General features: G+C 37.7%; 1 protein-coding gene across 1 annotated transcript in view; it reads right to left on the minus strand.

The window, feature by feature from the left end:
- The window catches only part of LOC129668970 (uncharacterized), a gene marked incomplete at its 5' end in the record, with an annotated part of 287543 nt that overhangs the window by 127536 nt on the left and 141157 nt on the right, over window positions 1-18850 (minus strand). Inside the window, 1 exon segment of the mRNA XM_055597009.1 lies at window positions 7775-7864. Coding sequence (XP_055452984.1) covers window positions 7775-7864 — 90 coding nt within the window.

Consider the following 18850-nt stretch of genomic DNA (forward strand, 5'->3'; position numbering starts at 1 on the left):
TGATTCTTGGTTGTTTCCACATTCTGACTATTATGAATACAGCTGCTATGAACATGGTTGTCCTTGTTGCATACTTGAGCATATTTTGGATATATGCTTAGGAATGGTATAGATGAATCTTGAGTTAGCACTATTCTTAATTTTCTGAGAAAGTACCAAATTGATTTCTAAAGTGGTTTCACAAGCTTATATTGCCACCAGCAATGGAGGAAAGTTCCTCTTTCTCCATATCCTTTCCAGCATGTTTTGTCATTTGCATTTTTAAATTAAATTTTATTTATACATTTATTACAATTTATTCATTTTGTAACCCCTCTGTAGCCCACTCCCTTGTCTCCTCCCAGTACCACCCACTCTCACTTTTCTCCCCCTAAGACATTTCACTAGTCCCCTGATTAGGAGGGCTTCCTCCGCTTCTATTTGACCCTAGCTTATCGGGTTTTATCAAGTCTGGCTTGTATAATCTTCCTTTGTGGCCTGGCAAGGGTGTACCCCACAGTTGGAGGTGATCAAAGAGCTGGCCACTGAGTACCTGTCAGAGACAGCCTCTGTACCCCTTACTAAGGAACCCACTTGGAAACTGAGCGGCAAATGAGTTTCCTTTGCACAGGGGGTCTAGGTCCTCTACATGTATGGACCCCCTTGGCCCAGGTTTTGAGTTCTTTTGGTCTCCTTGTGGAGTTCCTGTTCTCTCCAAATCTTTCTATCTCCCTCTTCCTCCATAAGGATTCTGTCACTCAGCCCAAAGTTTGGCTATGAGTCTCAGTATCTCCTTCCATATCCTGGTGGGGAGAGTCTTTCAGAGGTCCCCTGTTGAAGGCTCCTATCCTGTTCCTTGTCTTCTCCTATTTCTAATATCTATCCTTTTTGCCCTTCTGAATGGGGATTAAGCATCTTACCTAGGTCCTTCCTGTTGTTTAGCTTCTTTAGGGCTATATATTTTAGTATGTTTATCCTATATTATATGGCCACTATCCACTTTTTTAATTTTTATTTTTTTCACTATCCACGTATAAGTGATATATCATATCCCTAATATTAAAAGAACTGAAGAAGTTTAACACCAACAAACCAATTAATCGAATACCTTGAAACCTGCCACAGAGGGCCTCTGAAAGCCTCTGCAGTATAGACTGTCAAAGCAGATGCTGAGCCAGATGGCCAACTGATGGGCAGAGTGAATGGAATTTTATGTAAGAAGTGGGAAATAGTAAGAGCTGAAGGGGACGGGAACTCCACAAGCAGAGCAACAGAACAAGATAATTTGAACACAGGGAACTTCCCAGAGACTCATACTCCAACCAAGGACTATTCGTAGAGATAACCTAGAACTCCTGCACAGATGTAGCCCATGGCAGTTCAGTGTCCAAGTGGGTTACAGAGTAATGGAAAGAGGGACTGCCTCTGACATAATCTGGTTGGCCTGCTCGTTGATCACCTCCCCCTGAGGGGGGAGCAGCCTTACCAGGCCATGGTAGAGGACAATGCAGCCAATTTTGATGAGAACTGATAGATTAAGATCAGAAAGGAGAGGAGAACCTCCCCTATCAGTGGACTTGGGGAGTGGCATGCATGCAGAAAGGGGAGGGAGGGTGGGATCGGGAGGGGAGGAGGGAGGGGCTTATGGGGGGATGCAAAATGAATAAAGTGTAATTAATAAAAAATTAAAAAAATATAGAAACAAATAAAACTGAGGTAGTTATGGCTAATGAAAGAAATATAAAGTTTAAAAAAAATGAGGTACAGAGCTAAACAGAGAATTCTCAGCAGAGGAATATCGAATAGCAGAAAAACACTTAAAGAAATGTTCAGCATATTTAGTCATCAGGGAAATGTAAATCAAAACAACCCTGAGATTTCACCTTACACCCATCAGAATGGCTAAGATCAAAAACTCGAGGATGATGCATGCTGGAGAGGATGTAGAGAAAGGGGAACCCTCCTCCATTGCTGGTGGGAATGTAAACTTGCACAACCACTTTGGAAATGAATCTGGGGCTTCCCCCCAAAATTAGGAATAGTGCTACCCTCAAGGTCCAGGTATACCACTACTAGGCCTATACCCAAAAGATGCCCCACCATTCAATAAAGACAATTGCTCAAACATGTTCGTAGCAGCTCTATTCGTAATAGCCAGAATCTGTAAACAACCTAGATGTCCCTCAATGGAAGAGTGGATACAGAAATTGTGGTACATCTACACAATGGAATACTACTCAGCTATTAAAAAGTATATCATGAAATTTGCAGGCAAATGGTGAGTACTAGAAAAGATCATCTTGAATGAGGTAACTGAGAAGCAGAAAGACACACATGGTATATACTTACTCATAATTGGTTATTAGACATATAATATAGGTTAAACATACTAAAATCTGTACACCTAACGAAGCTAAGCAAGGTGGAGAACCCTGGGTAAGGTATTCAATCCTCATCCACAAAAGCAGACAGGATTGACATTAGAAAAGGGAAAACACAGGAAACAGGACAGGAGCCCACTATAGAGGGGCTCTGAAAGACTCTACTGATCAGGGTATTGAAGCAGATGCTGAGACTTATAGGCAAACTTTGGGCAGAGTGCAGGGAATCTTATGAAAGAAGGGGAGATATAAAGACCGGGAGGGAACAGGACCTCCACAAATAGAAAACAGAACCAAAAACTCTTGGCCCAGGGGTCTTTTCTGAGACGGATACTCCAACCAAGTACCATGCATGGAGATAACCTAGAACCTCTACACAGATGTAGCCTATAGCAGCTCAGTCTACAAGTGGAACAGAAGCTGTCTTTGACGTGAATTCAGTGGATGGATGGCCTTTGATTTTTCATTATGAATGATGGTCAGAGGTAGACTGCCCATATGCCAGCAGATAATTATGTACATGTGTGCAACACTATTTGGACTGAGTATGTTATAAAATATTTTTAAAGAGGACATGAATTTAGGAGGGAGATGTGTCAGAGTAAGAGAATGGGGAGATGGGCATGATCAAGATACATTATCTACAACATATATGACATTTTAAAAAATAAAAACTGGGAAATATAACTGAAATGCCTGGAAATATTAGTGCATTTTAAAGAAACATTTACTTCACTATAGTTATCCGGACTGGTGAAACAAGGCATCCTGTAGAATCATAATTTCCCAAAGGAATCACACAGTGGAAGAAGTGGTTTAAGCTTGGAGCTAACCAGAGGATGATAATATAAATAGAACGGGAATAATATGGAAAAACAAAGAAAAGATAGTTGATACGGTTTGGGTTTAAAAGTATATTGAAAATTAACTGGTATGAAGATAGATAAACGCCATGACAACCTCTCAGGAGGTTCAGATCCTACTAAGCAGTCGTGTCTAAGGTTTTGGAGAGAAAAATAAAAGAGTAAAGAGGAAAAACAATATAGTGGAAAGCCAGAAAAGTACCAACTTAGTCTTTTAAAGTGACACTGGGTATTAAATATGGGAGAATAGATACTGAGGGGAGAGAGCTCAGGATGAAGATATAAGAAATGAAAACTTGCTGTTTTCAGACTCAAGACTCTCAATGTTCCTTTTTGTCTAGAGAGGCTTGTCTCACTTTTATGAATTCCACTGCCAACAGCAGTCTTGTCATCTTTTCTTTGTCTTCTTTAGATGATAAGATTACAGATGCTGGGCCAGTCTATTTGCTCCAAAGGTATAATCCCAGAATATAGTCATACTCTGTGTGTTTCCTTAGGATTTCAGTTGTGAATGCTGTCTCTGTCTCTAAGCAATCCTTCACAATATCTGGCATTCTGCTTACAGCGAATCTGATAGTTCCCACCAAATTTTCACCTCATTTTTATCTGTGCAGTCCCAATTCACCCCTCCCAATTTAAAAGTATTCTGCTGGAAAATTTTATCCTATATTTCCATGACATTTCCTCTGACTTTCCTGAGAGTATAATTCACAGAGGGTGTTTGTGAGGTGCTGAGGTGCCAACACAACAGAATTTTTTTTAATGATATGTGGTATTGTTACAATGATAAGCAACTAAGTCAAGGGAAAAACTACAATCTAGACATAAAATTATGAATTAATTTAAACTGATTTTTTTTTACAAGGGTGTCAAGAACATTCCACAGGAAAAAAAAAGAATAATCTTGGATACTGAGCTACCATGGGCTACATCCAAGCAGGGGTTCTAGGTTATAGCCATACATGGTCTTGGTTGGAGAAACAGTTTCTCATAGAGGACCCCCATGCCCTGATATAGTTGGTCTTTATGGAGCTCCTGTCCTCTCCAGATCATATTAACTCCCCCTTTTATCATATGATTCCCTGCACCCTACTGAAAGTTTGGTTATGAGTCTCTACATCTGCTTTCATATGCTGCTAGGTAGAGTCTTTCAGAGGCCCTTTGTGATAGGCTCCTGTCCTGTTTCTTGTTTTCTCCTACTTTTCATGTCTATCCCATTTGTCTTTCTAAGTGAGGATAGATCATCTTACCCTGGGTCCACTTTCTTGTTTATCTTCTTTAGGTGCACATATTTTAGTATATTTATCCTATCTTATAGGACTATATAAGTGAGTATATACCACGTGTGTCTTTCTGCTCCTGGGATACCTCACTCAGGATGATCTTTTCTAGATCCCACCACTTGTCTGCAAATTTCATGATTTCCTTGTTTTTAATTGCAGTATCCAAGTGGATTTCCCTAGTAAGGGGAACAGGAACAATTTCTGACATGAATTCAAGGACTGCCTCTTTTACTTCCCCCTGCCCCTGAAGGAAGAACATCCTTGCTAGGCAACAGAACAGGACATTGCAGCCAGTCCTGAAGATACCTGATAAGCTAGGGTCAGATGGAAGGGGAGGAGGACCTCCTCTAGCAGTGGACTTGGAAAGGGACAAAGAGGAGATGAGGGACGGAGGGTGGGATTGGGAAGGAATGAGGGAGGGGGCTATTACTGGGATACAAAGTAAATAACCTGTGATTAATATTAAAAAATAAAAAAGAATAATCTTATCAGCAAATAATAATGTGACAAGGTGCAGCCTCTTGAAAAGAAACAAAAAGTTCTCTTACATCACACTATTCAAAACTATGAAGCTGTTAAAAAAAACAAAACAAACAGGTGGAAAATTTTACACCGGTGAAATTGGAAAATTATTCTTATAAGACCCAATATATAAAGAAAAAAAGGAAAACTGGCATTAATTATAGGTATCATGAAAATAGGTAACTATATCAAATATATTTTATCAAATTATAAGAATATTTTGATTCCAAGAAAATAGTACACACAATATAAAAATTATTATCTACCAATCATAAGAAGGCACAGATGGGGACAACAAATATGGGCTTTGGATTTACAAATTCAAGGCTTGAATTCTACTTTCAATTCTCATCAAATATGCCATCCAGAGAAATTTATTTGATACCTCTGGCTGTCATTTTACTCTCCAGTCACGTTAAGATAGTAATACATTGCTTATATAGGGGAGTAAATACAACAAAGCATAAAAAACACGTGTCTTTAGGCCTGCTATGTATTCTGTTTGTTTGGAAGAACTGCTTCTATTCTAAAGTTAGATTGCAGAGGGAAGATCTAACTTTAAAATAAATCTCATTTTAAAACAAAAATCTAATTTTAAAACTAACAATCATGTTAGTGAGCCTATAAAAGTGCTATTTCTTAGGAATGGTGGCAACTTCTTTTTTAGTCTATTATTTCTCTCATGAAGAATTGTCCATAAAATGTGGGTTGACAGTTTTCAGTCAGTTTTAATCACCAATGAAGGCAGAATGCAGTAGTAGAAAACAAATTGTGAAAATTATGTGTTTGTGAATGTGCCCCGTATCGTGACCCTTTCCTGAACATTATAGTCCCTCGGTGTGTCTCTCCTCTCCCTTGCTGCCAATCCCATTTTTCTATGTCCCTCTTTCTCTTCAATCAGGTTCCTACTGTTTCCTTTGATTGATGAATCTTGGGTATTTTAGACTGTCCTGCTGAACTATCTAATCTACTCTATTTTAGTGTCTCTCCTCTTCTTTATTGCCAATCCCATTTTTCTATGTCCCTCCTTCTCTTCATTCAGGTTCCTACTGCTTCTTGTGCTTGGTATTTTAGACTGCTCGAACTATCTAATCTATTCTATTTTAGGATAGAAGACTGCACACTGACTATACAATAATACCTCATCCTTCTCTGACAAAGCATGCCCAGGAAAATAGTATAGATATCTACTTCAGCATGGTTTTGATATACTTATAATTTTAAGGATTGTTTCCTGTTTCTTAGTGTATTGTAATAAACGTTGCATAGTATTTTTACACTGTTGTGTACACAGTGCTTTTTCACAGTATGATTACCAAATTTACTGTTTGTAATAAAGGGAAATGAGGTACTTGGATTTACATATACCTAATTTATACATATATTAATTTTTTGAGATTATACTATATTTACATAAATTCTCCTTTTCCTTTCCTCAGTCCAAAACCTTTCATGTATTCCTCCTTGCTCTCTTTTAAATTCACTGTCTCCTTTTTTTATGTTTGATTAAATTTTTATTTTTTATATTAATTACAATTAATTCAGTTTGTATCCCAGCTATAGCCCTCTCCCTCATTCCATCACTGTCTCCTTTTTTAATCATTGTTATATATGTGTATGTGCATAAATACATAAATACAACCTGTTCAGTCTCTATAATGTTATTTGTATGTATATTTGTTTTCATGACTGACCAGTCAGTATTGGAGAACCAATTAGTGTGACCTTCCCTGGAATAAACTATTTCTCAAGCGATAGTTGAGAAATAAACTATTTCTCAACCTTAGTTGCTTGTGGTTCTTTCTGGAGAATGGATAGGGCTGTGCTTCACAAAACCTCAACTCTGTAAGATATACCGTTAATGTAACAAGGAATCTTACAATTCAATAATAAGATATGTAAACCAATTAAAATTATCCAGACTCCAAATTGACCTTTATCGAAGGAATATATAAATGGTTGAACTATCTTAAAAAGATAGTTTTCAAATAATTGTAAATAAAAATGAAAATGTGATACTACTTTACACTAGAATGTTTAAAATAAATTAAGATAATAAGCACTTGATGTGAATGTGGACAAATATAAACTTTTATATAGTATAAGTAAAAATATAAAATTACACATTATCTTTAAATACAGTATGACAGTTCTTTAAGCAGCAAATATTGGGTTTTGATATAATTTTGCTTCTTGGCATACTACCAGCAAGAAATGAACCATATACCCTCAGAGTCTTGTTAAAATATTTAGAATTGCCTTATTATTGTATCTGAGTTTGAATGAATGACTACTCCTCAATTGAGAGATTTTTACATATATGTATAATGCCTAACATCAAATATTATTCAATCATAAAAGTATAATGCACACTATAATATAGGAGGCATTATACTAATTGAATGCTGTCACAAAGTAGCATTCATCACATCATTCAATTCATATAAAATAAGTAAAACAGGGAAATTGACAGAAAGTAGGTTAGTTATTTCTTAGAAAAAAATGAGGTGGGGGAGATTCGTAAGTAATAATTTCAGAGTTGTCATTGTATTGATAAAAGTGCTCGAATTTAACTGAGTTGATACTTACACCTATCTGTGAATATATTAAAAATCACTAAGTTTCATACTTTACTGGGTGAATTATATTGAAACTATTAAAAATACATTATAGCTGGGTGAATAATATAAAAACTATTAAAAATACATTCTAGCTATTTCAGACAATTTCTACTGAATATACTCACCTCTTTTGTCTTTTTGCTGTACAGACTTTCGCTCTTCAGTTTTCTTTTCATGGTCAAACTTAAGAGGAAGGATAACTGGCCTCCAAAAACCTAGAATCATATCAAATGCACTCAGTTACTTTATAATTACTAATAAAATGATAATTCTGCAGTAAACATCTTGTTTAATATGGAAACATCCTTTTGAATATATACTTGTTTGTAATGGTACAGATATTCCCAAATTTCATGAAGCTTACTAAAATCATATTAAAAATGACATTTAAAATATTGTGACATGTATAATTCTATGCAACAATTAAAAACATAGTCAGCTCTAAAACTTTTGTAACAAGTTCATAACAGTAGAGTGACTACCTGTTTTAAAAACAATCTAGTGTGCACAGTAACAGAAAGAAAGTGACATAGTTTTGGGTGTTGGATATATGTATCTTTTCCTTACATCTCTTTACATTTATAATGAGAATGACCACATGTGATAAAGGTTGCCTTTAGGAATTATTGCAGGGAAGGTTCAAAATATGAAAATCTATCAATGTAATCCACCATATAAACAAACTGAAAGAAAAAATCTTCTCATTAGATGCAGAAAAAGCCTTTGATAAAAATCCAACATCTCTTCATGATAAAAGTCTTACAAAGGTCAGAAATACAAGGTCCATACCTAAACATGAAAAAGGTTATATTATATTTGATGTTGGTAAGCCAATAGACAACATCAAACTAAATGGAGAGAAACTCAAAACAATCCCACTAAATCTAGGGACAAGACAAGGTTGCTTACTCTTTTCACATCTCTTCAATATAGTACTAGAAGCTCTAGCTAGAGCAATAAAACAACTAAAGGAGATCAAAGGGCCACAAATCAGAAGGAAGAAGTTAAAGCATTGCTGTTCACAGATGTATGATAGTATTTATAAGTGACTCCAAAAATTACACCAGAGAATTCCTACAAATGATACACTCTTTCAGCAAAGTGGCTGTTTACAAGATAAACTTTAATAAAAAATCAGTAGCCCTCCTCCATACAAAAGACAAATGGGCTGAGAAAGAAATTAGGGAAAAAAACACCATTCACCATAGCCACAAAATAATATAAGGCATCTTGGTGTAAATCTAACCATGCAAGTGAAGGACACTTATAACAAGAACTTCAACCCTCTGAAGAAAGAAATTGAAACAGGATGGGAGCTTACTATAGAGGGTCCTCTGAGAGTCTCCCCACAACAGGAGATCAAAGCAGATACTGAGACTAACAGCCAAACTTTGGCCAGAGTGCAGGGAGTCTTAAGGAAGAAGTGTGGGGGTTGTGTTGGAAATAGAAGGACGTGGAGGGGACAGGAACCCCACAAAGAGACCAACAAAATTTAAAAATCTGATCCCAGGGGGTCCTTCAGAGATTGAAGCACCAAGGATCATGCATGGAGAGGACTTAGACCCCAGGTTCAGATGTAGCCAATTGGAAGCTCAATCTCTTTGTGGATCAACAAGTAAGGGGAACAGGAGTTGCCTCTGTCATGAACTTTGTTGCCTGCTTTTTAATCACTTGCCCCTGGTACTTCATACTTAACAGGCCACAGAGGAAAAAGATCAATGCAGTCCTGATGAGACTTGACAAGCTATGGGCACATGACAACAGAGAAGAACTCCACCTTTCAGTGGACTAGGGGAAGGTGGTAAGGGGAAAGAAGGAGTGTGGGACTGGGAGGAGGTGAGGGAGGGGGCATTAATCAGGATATAAATTAAATTGTGAAAAAATAGAAATTAAAATTAAAAAAGAAATTGAAGAATATACCAGAAGATATAAAGATTTCCCAAGTTCATGGATCAGTAGCATAAACATAGTAAATTAACAGTAATAGTAGATTACCAGTCTACAGATTCAATGCAATTCCCTTCAAAATACCAAACAATTTTTCACAAATTTTGAAAGAACAATTCTTAACTTTATATAGAAAACAAAAACCCAGAATAGCTAAAACAATACTGTACAATAAAAGATTTTCTGGAGGTAACTCCATTCGAGATCTCAAGCTGTAATATAGAGCAACAATAATAAAAACTCCATGGTGTGGCAGCGAAATGGGCAGGGTTGTACAATGGAATCGAATGCATACTTGATTTTTGACAAAGGAGCCAAAACCATACAAAGGGGGAAAAAAGATAGCATCTTCAATAAATGGTGCTGGTCTAACTAGATGTTTACATGCAGAAAAATGAAAATGTGTTCTTATTTATCGTCCTGCACAAAACTCAAGTTCAGGTTGATCAAAGACCTCAAAATAATACCAGATACACTAAATCTGGGAGAGGAGAAGGTGGGTAAGAGCCTGGAAGTCATTGGCACAGGTGAAACCTTACTGAAGAGAACTCCAACAGGTTAGGCTCTAATATCTACAATTAATAAATGGGACCTCTCAAAACTGAAAAGCTTTTGTAAAGCAAAGTACACTATTAATAGAATGAAACAGCAGTCCAAGGATTGGAAAATTTTCTTCACCAATCCTACATCTGAAAAAGGGCTAATATCAAATTATATAAAGAACTCAAGAAATTAAATACCAACAAACCAAATAATGCAATTAAAAAATGGTCAGATGTCATGCAGACTTTAAGGGACCACAAATGCCAACTCAGCCTACTATACACAGTAAAGCTTTCAATCAACATAGATGGAGAAAACAAAATATTCCATAACAAAACTAAACTTAAAAAATATCTACACAGCAACCCAGCTCTACAAAAGATACTAAAAGGAAAACTCCAATCCAAAGAAAGCAACTACATCCAAGAAAATATAGGTTATAGATAACTACACAACAACAACAACAACAACAACAAAACAAAACAAGCAATGAAACACAGTAACACCACAAACTCCACAACACATACAAGCATGAAAGCCCTAGGGACAAAAAAAAAAAAAAAAAAAAAAAAGAAGCAAACACATCCAAGAGGAGTAGATGGCAAGAAATATTCAAACTTAGGGCAGAATTTAATAAATTAGAAACAAATAAAACAGTTCAAAGAATCAATGAAACCAAGAGCTGGTTCTTTGAGAAAATCAACAAGATAGACAAGCCCTTAACCAATCTAAGTAAAAGGCAAAGAGAAACTGTCTAAATCAGCAAAATCAGAAACGAAAAGAGGGACATAATAGACACTGAGGAAATCCAAACAACCACTAGGTCTTACTACAAAAACCTATACACCAAAAATTTGAAAATCTAAATGAAATGGACAATTTTCTTCATTGATTCCACTTACCAAAATTAAATCTAGATTAGGTAGAAAGATTGAATTATCCTATATGCCCCACAGAAAAGTAAGCAGTCATCAAAAGTTTCCTTTCCAAAAAAACCGAGGGCCAGATGGTTTCAGCACAGAATTCTACCAGACCTTCAGGGACGAGCTAACTCCAATTCTCTTCAAACTCTTCCACAAAATAGAAACAGAAGGAATATTACCAAACTCATTCTATGAAACAACAGTCACCTTGATAACTAAAACACACAAAGACCCAAAAAAAAAAAAAAAAAAAGAGAACTTCAGACCTATTTCTCTTATGGTCATTGATGTAAAAATACTCGATAAAATACTGGCAAACCGAGTCCAAGAACATATAAAAGATATCATCCACCATGATCAAGTAGGCTTCATCCCAGATATGCAGGGGTGGTTCAATATACGGAAATCCATCAATGTAATCCACCACATAAACAAACTGAAGGAGAAAAACACCACATGATCATCTCCTTACATGCCAAAAAAGCATTTGACAAAGTCCAACACCCATTCATGTTTAAAGCCTTGGAGAGATCAAGGATACAAGGCACATACCTAAACATAGTAAAGGCAATATACAGCAAGCCTATAGCCAACATCAAACTCAATGGAGAGAAACTTTAATCAATCCCACTGAATTCAGGGACAAGACAAGGCTCCCCACTCTCTCCATATATCTTCAATATAGTACTTGAAATCCTAGCTAAAGCAATAAGACAACTAAAGGAGATCAAGGGGATACAAATCAGAAAGGAAGTGGTCATAGTTTCACTATTTGCAGATGAAATGATAGTATACATGAGCGACCCCAAAAATTCAACCAGAGAACTCCTTCATCTGATAAACAACTTGAGCAAAGTGGCTGGATACAAAATCAACTCAAAAAAAAAAAAATCAGAAGCACTCCTGTATACCAAAGACAAAAGGGCCGAAAAAGAAATTAGGGAAACAACACCCTTCAAAATAGCCACTAATAATATAAAGTACCTTGGTGTGACTCTAACCAATCCAGTGAAAGACCCGTTTGAAAAAAACTTCAGGTCTCTGAAGAAAGAAATTGAAGATATCAGAAGATGGAAAGATCTTCCATGCTCATGGATCGGTAGGATTATCATAGTGAAAATGGCCATCATGTCAAAAGCAACCTACAGGTTGAATATAATTCCCATCAAAACACCAACAATATTCTTCACAGACCTTGAAAGAAAAATTCTCAATTTTATATGGAAAAACATATAATCTAGAATTGCCAAATAAGATCCTATTCAGCAACAGATCATCTGAAGGTATCTCCTTCCCAGATTTCAAGCTGTACTATTTAACAATAGTAATAAAAACTTTATGGAACTGGCATAGAAACAGAATGGTGGATAAATGGAATCTAATTAAAGACCCAGAAATAAACCCACACACCTATGGATACTTGATTCTTGACAAATTAGACAAAACCATACAATGGAAAAAAGACAGCATCTACAACAAATGGTGCTGGTATAACTTGATGTCTACTTGTAGAAAAAAAGCACAAAACTAAAGTCTAAGTGGATCAAAGACCTCACCATAAAACCAGACACACTAAATCAGTTAGAAGAAAAAGTGGGGAAGAGCCTAGAACTCATTAGCAAAGGAGATAGCTTTCTGAACAGAACATCGACAGCACAGCCTCTAAGATCAATAATCAATACATGGGACCTCATGAAACTGAAAATGTTCTGAAAGCAAAGGACATTGTCTCCCGAACAAAACAACCGCCTATGGATTGGGAAAGGATCTTCACAAACCCTATATCTGACAGAGGGCTATTAGGCAGAATATAAAAATAAATCTAGAAGTTTAAAAGCAACAAATCAAGTAATCCAATTAAAAAATGGTATACAGAGCTAAACAGATAATTTTCTGTAGAAGAATATAGAATGGCAGAGAAACACTTAAAGAAATGCTCAAAGTCTTTAGTCATCAATGAGATGCAAAGCAAAACAACCCTGAGATTTCATCTTATACCCATAAGAATGGCTAAAATCAAAAACTCAAGTGAGAATACATGCTGGAGAGGATGTGGAGAAAGAGTAACCCTCCTCCACTGCTGGTAGGAATGTAAACTTATACAACCACTTTAGAAATCAATCTGGCGTGTTTTCGTACCATTAGGAATGGTGCTTCCTTAAGATCGAGCTATACCAGTTCTAGGCAGATATCCAAAATCTGGTCAAGTACACAACACGGACATTTATTCAACCATTTTCATAGCAACTTTATTCACGATAAAGTTTCCAAAACCTGGAAACAACCCAGATGTCCCTCAATGGAGGAATGGATACAGAAATTGTGGTACATTTACACAATGGAATACTATTCAGCAATTAAAAACAAGGAAATCATGAAGTTTGCAGGCAAATGGTGGGATCTAGAAAAGATCATCCTGAGTGAGGTATCTCAGAAGCAGAAGACAAACACAATATATTCTCGCTTATAAGTGGATACTAGACATATAATATAGAATAAACCTACAAAAATCTGTACACATAAAGAAGGAAGAGGACCCGGTTTAAGATGACCTATCCTCACTCAGAAAGACAAATGAGATATACATTGGAAGAAGGAGAAAAGAGGAAATAGGACAGGAGCCTACGATAGAGGGCCTCTGAAGCAGATGCTGAGACTCATAACAGAACTTTTGGCAGAGTGCAGGTAATCTTATGAAAGAAGGGGAGATAGTATGACCTGGAGAGGACAGGAGCTCCACAAGGAGAGCAACAGTAACAAAATATAAGGGCGCAAAGGTCTTTTCTGAGACTGATACTTCAACCAAGGACCATTCATGGATATAACCTGGAACCCCTGCTCAGATGTAGCCCATGGCAGCTCAGTATTCCAAGTGAATTTCTTCCATACATGGTCCTTGGTAGGAGAAACAGTCTCATGAAAGACCCTTGTACCCTGATGTATTTGGTCTTTGTGGAGCTCCTGTCTTTTCCAGGTCTTACTAACTCCCCCTCCTTTCATATGATTCTCTGCACTCTGCCGAAGGTTTGGTTATGAGTCTTAGTATCTGCTTTGATACACTGCTAGATAGAGTCTTCCAGAGGCCCTCTGTGGTAAGCTCCTGTCCTGTTATTTGTTTTTTCCTACATCCAATGTCCATACCATTTGTCTTTCTAAGTGAGGATTGATCATCTTTTGAGACATTAGAGATTAAGTTGTGAATTGTGTCTAGAGAGGACTTTAACCTGTCACATTTCCTAAATGTAAGAATATATTTTAATAAATACTTAGTAATAATTAAAATCTATAGACATATTTTTGTTAATGTGATTATGTACACAGAACTATTTTTGTGGTAAAATTAATAAAGGTGAATAAGAACATTTAGAAAAATTACTCCAATATTTGGAAGTATTTCTATGTTCTGATTGTATATATTCCATTGTGCACTTTACATTAATTATTAAGAAATTTCTATTCATTTGCAAATAGTAAGATGCAAGCAAACTAAGAGAAAATATAATTAACTGATTAGTTTGAGAACAAATAATATTTTCTCAGTGTGCTGGTGTGTAAAAGAATGGTCCCTGAAGGCTCATGGTTGAATGTTTGATACCTAGTTAGAGGAACTATTGGACAAGGATTATGAGGTGTGGCCTAGTTTGAGTAGGTTTGGCCTTTTAAAAGGGTTTGTATACTGGGGGTGTGCTTTAAGGTTTCAAAAGCCCATCTCAGGCCAATTTAGCTCCTACCCTTCAAGCTTTTGATCAAATGTGCATTCTCAGCTACTGATCTAGGACTATGCCTGCCTGCCTGCCCAAGTTCTCGACCATGTTAATGGATTAAACCTCTGAAACTGTAAGTAAACTCCAATTAAATTCTTCCTTTATAAGTTACTTTAGTAACAGTGTTTTGGAACAGCAATACTAACCATAACTAAGGCACTCAACCATAAACTTTCTAACTTCACAGACACACTTGAGAAAACACTAGACTAGGAATTTCTGTACTGTAGCTTGGTCAATAATTAACTATGTTTACCATTTAGGGAAGATGTCTATTTTGACCCTCAGTTCTCCCATGTTTGTAGCACACACATACCTATTGTATTACCATTGTTGTTTATTTTGTGCACATACATGTGTGTTTTTACATAGCTGTGGGTACACATATATGTTCAGATAGACATGAATGTGTGTATGCATATGGTTGGAGGTCAGAGGTCAACATCAGGTGTCTTGCCTTAGGAGTCTTTTTTTCTTTATTATTATTATTTTTTTAACAGATCCCACCAATTGGAACCGGAGCTCTCTAATTAACTTCGGCTGGCTGGCTGGTTATTATGCCCTAGAAATGTTCCTGTCTTTTCCACCCCAGCACTAGGATTCGAAAGAAGCAAGTGTAACTATATTCAAAAACAATTTTTTTTGGTGGATGATGTATTTTTTTATTTTTATCAATTACAGTTTATTTACTTTGTATCCCCCTGTAGCTCCCTCCCTTCTCCCCTCCCAATCTCATCCTCCCTTCCCCTTCTCCACCCATACCCCTCCCCAAGTCCACTGATGATGAGGACTTCCTCTACTCCTTCTGATCCCAGTCTATCAGGTCTCATCAGGAGTGGTTGCATTGTCTTCCTCTGTGGCCTGGTAAGACTGCTCCCCGCCCAGGGGGAGGTGATCAAAGAGCAGGCCAATCAATTCATGTCAGAGACAGGCCCTACCTATTCCCATTTCTATGGAACTCACTTGGACACTGAACTGCCATGGGCAACATCTGTGCAGGGGTTCTAGGTTATATCCATGAATGGTCCTTGTTTGGAGTATCAGTCTCAGAAAAGACCCCTGTGCCCAGATTTTTTGGTTCTGTTGCTCTCCTTGTGGAGCTCCTACCCTCTCCAGGTCTTACTATCTCCTCCTTCTATCATAAGATTCCCTGCACTCTGCCCAAAGTTTGACTCTAAGTCTCAGTATTTACTTTGATACCCTGCAGGGTAGAGCCTTACATCTGATTTTTGACAATGATGCCAAAACTATTCAATGGAAAAAAGAGAGCATCTTCAACAAATAATGCTGGTCTAACTAGATGTCTACATGTAGAAAAATGTGAATAGATCCATACTTATCACCCTGCACAAAACTAAAGTCCAAGTGGATCAAAGACCTCAACATAAAACCAAATATACTAAATTGGTTAGAAGAAAAAGTGGGGAAGAGCTTTAAACTCATTGGCACAGGAGACAACTTCCTGAACAGAACACCAACAGCACAGGCTCTAAGAGCAACAGTCAATGAATGGGACCTCGTGAAACTGAAAAGTTTCTGTAAAGCAAAGGATATTGTCTTCAGAACAAAATGACTGCCTACAGATTGGGAAAGTATTTTCACCAACCCTATATCTGACAGAGGGCTAATATCCAGAATATAGAAAGAACTCAAGAAGATAAACAACAACAAATCAAGCAATCCAATTAAATGTGGGGTATAGAGCTAAACAGAGAATTCTCAATAGAGGAATATCAAATGGCAGAGAAACGCTTGCATTCAGATTTTTAAACTTGTGGGGCTCTGCTGGAAAAGGTTGAAGTCTGACATCTCAAGATAGCCATTTTTTTTTTTTTTTGCAATCAGTCTATAATGGTGGACTCCCTTTTCTCAGCAGGGTTCTAACTCCCCCATCTGAGTGACCACAGTTCTTATAAGGAGTGTCATATAACCCTCAGAGGAGATTACAAGCCAGAGCCTTTCCTGATAAGAAAAGTGGTCCAGCAAGCATCTGGGAATTCCTAGAAATGCTCACCTCTGCTAAGGATATTAGTTTTTAGCAATGGCCTTCAATTATGCTTGGAGATTCTCTCACCCGTAGAATAAACAAGTACTGTTATCCTTCTTGTGATGGTACCATGCTACTGCATGTAAAATGAGGCACTATACCAATATACGTAAATCATGTATCCCTGACCACCTAACCCCAGCAAAACAAACACATTCACCCTCAAAATCCCTCCCACTGCCCAAAGTTTGTAAGTCCTTGATTTCAAAGAAATGTGCTGGCTGTTTGTGTGCTGTGTGATACCATCAGCCTTCCAATATGGCCACCTGAGATTCATCATTTATTCCCTGCAGGGCCTCATCTCACCAGGCCTACCTTCTGGCCAGGTGAGCCTTAGTGGGCCTGGGCATCACCAGGATTGTGTCTCGGCTGCAAGCCCACCAGGAATGGGCTTTGGCCTGCATCTTTGTTGTGCTTAGCACAGCAGCTTAACCAAGAACTGTAACACTTTGGTATCACCAGAGGCTTTGGAATGTCTGAGTTTCCATTGCCACCAGTGCTCACACTCTTTTTTTTTAATTAAATTTTAATTTTTTATATTAATTACAGTTTATTCACTTTGTATCCCAGCTGTAGCCCCCTCCCTCATTCCTTCTCAATCCCACCCTCCTTCCCTCATCTCCTCCCATTCCCCTCTCCAAGTCCACTGATAGGGGAGGTCCTCCTCCCCTTACATCTCACCCTATCTTATCAGGTCTCATCAGGACTGTCTGCATCGTCCTTCTCTGTGGCCTGGCAAGGCTTCTCACCCCTCAGGGGGCAGGTCATAAAAGAGCCAGCCACTGAGTTCATGTCAGAGACAGTCACTGTTCCTCTTACTAGGGTACCCACTTGGATACTGAGCTGCCATGGGCTACATCTGAGGAGGGGTTCTAGGTTATATCCATGCATGGTCCTTGGTTGGAATATCAGTTTCAGAAAAGAACCTTGTGTCCAGGTATTTTGGTGTTGTTGCTCTCCTTGTGGAGCTCCTGTCCTCTCCATGTCCCACTATCTCTCCCTTCTTTCAAAGGATTCCCTGCACTCTGCCCAATATTTGATTATGAGTTTCAGTATCTGCTTTGATACACTGTTGGGTAGTATTTCATAGGCCCTCAGTGGTAGGTTCCTGTCCTGTTTCCTGTTTTCTCCTTCTTCCAGTATCCATCCTGTTTGTCTTTCTGAGTGAGTATTGATCATCTTACTCAGGGACCTCTTTCTTGCTTAGCTCTCACTCTTAAATGAACTAAACTGTAACAATCTGTCTTTTCCCAGACCCAAGCCTAGCACACATGGTCCTCTCCCTTAACTGTTCTAGCTACTCCTGAGAGAAACGGAACCTCCATTCTCCACCTGGAAGCTGAGTTCCAGGTCAAACTGAGACCTACAAAACTGTTTTTCTAAATTAGAAAATCCTGATGATAAAAAATGTTAAAATACATGTACCATGTTCATGCAAGGGACTGCCCTTGCTCCCCTTACCAAAAGACCCCCATGGGCTACATCTGAGCAGTCCTGGCATCAACTCAATTGCTTGTTCTTTGAACACCTCCCCCTATTGAGACGGCCTTATGAGGCCACAGGAAAAAGAGTATCTAGACAGTCCTGATGAGACCTAATATGCAAGAGTCAGATAGTAGGGGAGGAGGACCTTCCCTATCAGTGGACTAGCAGAGGGATATGGGGGAGGGAAGAAGGAGGGAATGGGGCTGGGAGGAGATGAGGGAGGGGCTACAACTGGGATACAAATTGAATAAGTTGTAATAATAATAATAATAATGAAAAGAATAGAAAAATACATGCATCACAAGTGTTTTTAAACTAAGGCATTACGTTAAATAAGCCTAAATTCAAATTACCAGACAAATAACTTGAACTTATTTTCATTATGGTTCTCAATGGCAAATAACTCTTTGAGTTGACTGGTAGTGCATCTTCATAGCCAACAACATAAACACTGAAGCATGAGTTCACACTCTATTATTTACTTTGGTTACT

This window comes from Psammomys obesus, unplaced genomic scaffold, assembly GCF_907164565.1.
Source record: "Psammomys obesus unplaced genomic scaffold, mPsaObe1.curated_primary_1811, whole genome shotgun sequence".
NCBI lineage: Eukaryota > Metazoa > Chordata > Mammalia > Rodentia > Muridae > Psammomys > Psammomys obesus.